The 6,348-nt window shown below is 34.9% G+C and overlaps 1 protein-coding gene across 1 annotated transcript; it reads left to right on the forward strand.

The window, feature by feature from the left end:
• The first annotated feature begins 1,769 nt into the window (after positions 1-1,769).
• Positions 1,770-3,752, forward strand: LOC139497811 (uncharacterized). Its single transcript, XM_071286045.1, has one exon. The coding sequence runs from the start codon at positions 1,770-1,772 to the stop codon at positions 3,750-3,752; it is 1,983 nt and encodes a 660-aa protein (XP_071142146.1).
• Positions 3,753-6,348: the final 2,596 nt, after the last annotated feature.

Consider the following 6,348-nt stretch of genomic DNA (forward strand, 5'->3'; position numbering starts at 1 on the left):
GAAAACTAAAAAAGTTGTCAATACAATACTGGTATTTGTGTTTCCCGTTTTCTAAACTGATAAACATTCTTTGGATAGGTATAGTAAAACGAATCGGCGTACATCGCCCCGGTTTTCTTCTTGGTATGCGTTGATCTGTTTCGTAACAAATTCACCAGCTTTCTCAATTTTACAAAGCACCAAAGTTGCGCAGTATAATAGCAACGATTAAATGGTTGACCTGGTGTGTAAGTCAATGATACAGCAACCCAACAACACATATATCCTAAAGACATATACATTGTCCTTTCCCTGGTGAGAGTCACTGGTCCTTTCCCTGGTGAGAGTCACAAGTCCTTTCCCAGTTGACAGTTACAGGTCCTTTCCCTGTTGACAGTCACTAGTCCTTTCCCTGATAAGAGTCACTAGTCCTTTCCATGTTAACAGTCACTAGTCCTTTCCCTGTTGACAGTCACTAGTCCTTTCCCTGGTAAGGCAATAAGTCATTACGACTCTATAAAAACGGTGTCAAGTCTTGAGGTTTAAGAATGTATGTTGGTGATGGGAATCTTTGCATTTGTGGAAAGTTTACCCAAATGTTTGTTAATTTGATTTATGCGGCGGAGCACGCACTGGATTCCTTCCCGAGTGCATCAGAGTGAGATTTCTCACGATGATCCATACATGCCCAAGACATTTATCACCGTTGACAAAGCAAGTTATTAACCTCAACGAAGAATTATCTAAAGTTACCAAAAAACAAAACTATAAATCTGTCTACATGAAAATGAAAGAGTAAAAACAGAAACCTCACACAGTGACAGTTAATTTTTAGGTCACATTCTTTGGAGGTCCGAGCCATCATTGTTTCAAATGAAATCAAGTCGATCTAAGCTTAAACTAAAAGTTAAAAAAATGGAGGATAATAGTTCTGAAATACCTTGCTCACAAAAAGAAGTAATGAAACCTATATTTAGTGAGAGTGTGTTAAGCACAGATGAGGAATCTAGTACTTCTATTCCAACAAGCGATGGAACTGTTAAAAAACTGAGATTCTTGAGTGATGTTAAACTCAATTATAACACGATTATGGAGGGACTCAATCTGGCTAAAAAGTCTAAAGCCTTACCCCCATATATGAACATAGCAGTGAACTTCACACCTAGAATGCTGCAACATCAAACGAAAGATAGTGTTAAAGATCATGTCCGGGAACTAAATGCCAGAATTAAGACGGAAGTGCTTTCCTCACTGTCTGGCATTACTGCTAAAGCCATTACAGAAGTTGGAAAAGAAATGGACAGCATCGTCCAGGAGGTAGACGAAAAGTTCCTCAAAGCAGAACAGTTTGAGGAAAGAAACAGGTTCTTCAAATCAGCCATTGAAATAAAGGAGGAATATGCCACTAAATTGGCTAAATACAAAGAAAATTTACCTCGTAAACAAACTTACAGCAGTGGTTTTAAACCAAAGGACAAATTCAGAAAATTTTAAGATACAATAACTCTATTAGTATAGTGTAGGATTTTAGTTACTGTACAGTTCAGTGAATCTTATCAGGATTTTAATTTCTAGGTTGTTAGTTATGTGTGTGTTATCTCACTTGGATTTATTACAATATTGGATTTACGTGTTTATATTATAATTGGAATATTAAATCTTTTCTTTCACCTGTGTGTTATCTTCTGCCTAGCGTCTATTGGTTAATAGTTTGTTGTTCATTGCGCATGCTTGTCATATGCTGCTCTTCCTTCTGCAAACAGTCTTACCAATTTACTATTACTGTTAGGATGGTTTGCAGAAGATTTAAGAGTTCCTGTAGATATAGGAACAAAAGAAAACGGGAAAAACTTAAAACCCGTAAACTAAATAACAAGTACAAATCAAGAAAGATTCGAGAAGAATCTTGCAAAAAGTTTGTGTTGAACTTGTCCAGTAGACTACTGACAAACGAGGAATATCTCCTCTTGGGAAAAGGGATGAAGTTTATTCCTACCCCTAAAGTTTCAAGTACTTACATACGTAAACAAATCATGAAGGATTTTCTTGAACTAGCTAGAAAATTGAGATGTAGATTTCACTACTCTACAAACACAATTAAAGAAATCCATCCTTTATACTTACAAACAGGGCATATTTCTCCTAACGGAAATAATGCCCTTGAAGGTTACATAACTGATACAAAACTTGAAATTTCTAGATTAAAGGTTAAACAGTTCAAACACAACCTTACACTAGCAGAGCGTACAGCTTTCAATTATCTCATAAAAGATGACAGCATCTATATATCTAAGGCAGATAAAAACAACACAACTGTGGTCGTAAACACACTTGATTATATTAATGCAGGAACTAATCACTTAAACAGTGATCATTACAAGAAAATAAATCATACAAACACAGAGCTTATCGCTAGATCTATTTCAAAGATTGTAAATAAACTATTTACAAACAAAGAAATTGATGAGCACACTTATAACTTCTTAAGTGACTGCAAAAATCCTAAACATGGATACATGTACCTTCTTCCAAAGATACATAAAATTCGGCAAGACTCATTAGAAGCTATCAAATTAGATGGGTATAAAATTGGAGAATTAGCTGTGCCTTTTAGGCCTATAATCAATAAATGCAATTCTCCAACAAGAAGAATTGAAAAGTTTTTAGATTTAATATTAAAACCTTTATTGAGGAAACTAGAGTTTTACATTCAAGACACAAAAGATTTTATCAATAGGATAGAGTCTAAGACCTGTGTACGTAACTGTACACTAATTGCCTATGATGTAACTTCAATGTATACAAACATGAACATCGACAATTTACTAGATACAACCAAGAATTTCTTAGATCAAATTGATCGAACAAAGTATAAGTTTAAAGTACCAAACAAATCAGATCTAATATCTTTTGCAAAAATTATATTGGAAAACAATGAGTTCCAATTTAATGGGACTTTATATAAACAAGTTATAGGGGCACCACAAGGTGGAATATTATCACCCACTGCCACCGATCTGCATCTGTCAACAATACTTAGAAAAATCTTAGACAAATTTCAATTTAAAAATAGCATTAGTATGATTTGTCAATATCGTGACGATGGTTTCATGATTACAGAGTGCAACAAATCACAAATTGATGAGTTCTTTGCAATTGCAAACAACATTGACCCTCTACTTAAGTTTACGTATAATTTCTCCAATACAGAAGTGACGTACTTAGATACTGAGGTGTACAAAGGGGAGCGTTTTAAATCGAGTGGTGTCCTTGACATCAGGTTACATGTCAAACCAACTGAAACGTATCAGTACCTCCCAATTACAAGTGCACATCCTAAACATACTTTTAGAAGTATTATTACAGGTGAAACAATTCGTCACATAAGAAATAATAGCAACGAAACTGATCTCAACAAACATCTCCTGACTTTGGAGAATAAACTTATAGATAGAGGCTATGATAAGTTGGAAACTGCAAAAAACATTAAAGATGTGAAATACAAGATTAAACGTTGCAGTACTCTGTCAGATAATTTTAGACAAAGGGAAATTCCACTTACACTAGTAACTAAATATAACCCTACAGTTATAAATCTTAACAGAGCTATTAAGAAGCATTGGCAAATTTTGCAAAGAGATGAATATTGTAAAACAATATTTAAACAGATGCCTATCATGGCATATAAACGCAGTAAAAATTTAAAAGAGCACCTAGCAAAAACAAGACTTTTAAATAGGGAGACTTTTGAGAAGGGACCCTTGCTAAAATAAAACTTAGATAAAAAATCCCGAAACACCGTTAATTAACTATATATATATTTCTAGTAAAAAAGGCAATAAGTCATTACGACTCTATAAAAACGGTGTCAAGTCTTGAGGTTTAAGAATGTATGTTGGTGATGGGAATCTTTGCATTTGTGGAAAGTTTACCCAAATGTTTGTTAATTTGAGGTTTAAGAATGTATGTTGGTGATGGGAATCTTTGCATTTGTGGAAAGTTTACCCAAATGTTTGTTAATTAGGTATAGTAAAACGAATCGGCGTACATCGCCCCGGTTTTCTTCTTGGTATGCGTTGATCTGTTTCGTAACAAATTCACCAGCTTTCTCAATTTTACAAAGCACCAAAGTTGCGCAGTATAATAGCAACGATTAAATGGTTGACCTGGTGTGTAAGTCAATGATACAGCAACCCAACAACACATATATCCTAAAGACATATACATTGTCCTTTCCCTGGTGAGAGTCACTGGTCCTTTCCCTGGTGAGAGTCACAAGTCCTTTCCCAGTTGACAGTTACAGGTCCTTTCCCTGTTGACAGTCACTAGTCCTGTCCCTGATAAGAGTCACTAGTCCTTTCCATGTTAACAGTCACTAGTCCTTTCCCTGTTGACAGTCACTAGTCCTTTCCCTGGTAAGAGTCACTAGTCCTTTCACTGTTGACAGTCACTAGTTCTCTCCCTGGTGAGAGTCACTAGTCCTTTCCCTGTTGACAGTCACTAGTCCTTTCCCTGTTGACAGTCACTAGTCCTTTCCCTGTTAACAGTCACTAGTCCTTTCCCTGTTGACAGTCACTAGTCCTCTCCCTGGTGAGAGTCACTAGTCCTTTCCCTGGTGAGAGTCACAAATCCTTTCCCAGTTGACAATCACGCTTTTTACTAGACCGGTTTGCTGGTCCTGATTTTCAACGAGCTAGCTAGCAAGGGAACGGTCCGTATGAAGACATAACCATAGCGGTCGCCTTATTTTGAGACTAACTAAAATACATGTCAGGCATTAGTCTTACTCCTTTATACCGCGTGCTTAGCGGGGAGGGGGCACACGTATCTAAAGGTGCATCTGTTAATTGAAGCTAATTCCTCAGAAACTTAGCAACTTGTTATTGACTTTTCCATCATAAATTCTCTATTTTCCGAAAGGAAAGAGAAGATACAAACGGGACAATCAAAAATTTAATAAAAACACAAATACCTGTACAAATATGTACTTGGTGTCTCCAAAAATTGCACAAATATTGAAGTTATATCAGAGCTAGGTAGATTTCTTTTATATATTAACATAGTAATTCAAATGTTTATGTATTGGCACCGCCTTGAAAACACGCCCACTGATCTCTTAAGTGATGCTTATATTGAAAGCTTCTCTGGTAAAGCTGTGGCTAATCAATCGTGGTATGCAAACATAAAGTTTTTTAGTGAAAATCTTGGTTTAAATTTAGCACTTTGTTAAAAACTCAGTAAAAATAAATTCAAAATTTTACTTAGAAAATGTATCAAAACTGATTTTTTAACATATTGGAGCCATCAAAAAGACTTTATTAAAAAGATGATTACAGTAAATTGAGCAACTACTTTAAATTTAAACATAATTTCACTTTTGAAGATTACTTCAATATTAAAAACAGAGACAAGAGAGTCATACTAACTAGATTTAGAATAAGTAATCATTGTCTCCGCATAGAGAGAGGCCGTTACGAACGAAAAATTGATGACCATGGAAAAAATATTACACTGCCAAGATCAGAGAGAACATGCCAGTTTTGTTCAATGAACTCTGCTGAAGACGAAGAACATTTTTTATTTAAATGTACCCTTTATAATAAGGAAAGAAAAACCTTTCTGGATGAACTCTTTGCAAAATACCCATATCTATCCCAAATATCCGATAGTAATCTGCTTATTTGGTTTATGTCAAACGATAGCCTTCATTTTAACTCTAAATTATGTGAATTGCTGTCCTCATTTTACATATTGAGAAACTAAATATTTGCTTAACTAAAACTTATAAAACTTATTTATAGTCTTCACCAGTTCATTGTAACATTATATACTTGAATTGTTCTTTTCTGGGCAGTAAGAGTTACCCTTCGTTCCATATATACAATGTAGGCAACTGACTCTCCTCATAAAAAAAATACATTTGTATTGGTATTTTTATATGTATTCTATTTTTTTTTTCATTTACATGTTGTACTGTTAAATCAATCATCCTTAATCAGAACGATAGTTGTATGTGTGAGTGTATGCAAGTGGGAGAGAAAGGCTTTTTATTTTTACTTTGTGTTACATTACAAACCTCAATACCTGTACAATGACCAAAAATACAATAAAAACATCAATACCTGTACCACGGCCAAAAATGCAATAAAAACCTTTAATACCTGCACCATAGCCAAAAATACAATGAAAACATCAATACCTGTACCATGGCCAAAAATTAAGAGAGAGAGAGAGAGAGAGAGAGAGAGAGAGAGAGAGAGAGAGAGAGAGAGAGAGAGAGAAAATTTGTACAGATGTTCCTTGAATAGAGAATGAGTTTAAACAACTGTTATGTATCAATTCTTCGTGTCATAGAGTTTTGAATTTCAT

This window comes from Mytilus edulis, chromosome 12 (assembly GCF_963676685.1).
Source record: "Mytilus edulis chromosome 12, xbMytEdul2.2, whole genome shotgun sequence".
In the NCBI taxonomy this organism is placed as follows: domain Eukaryota; kingdom Metazoa; phylum Mollusca; class Bivalvia; order Mytilida; family Mytilidae; genus Mytilus; species Mytilus edulis.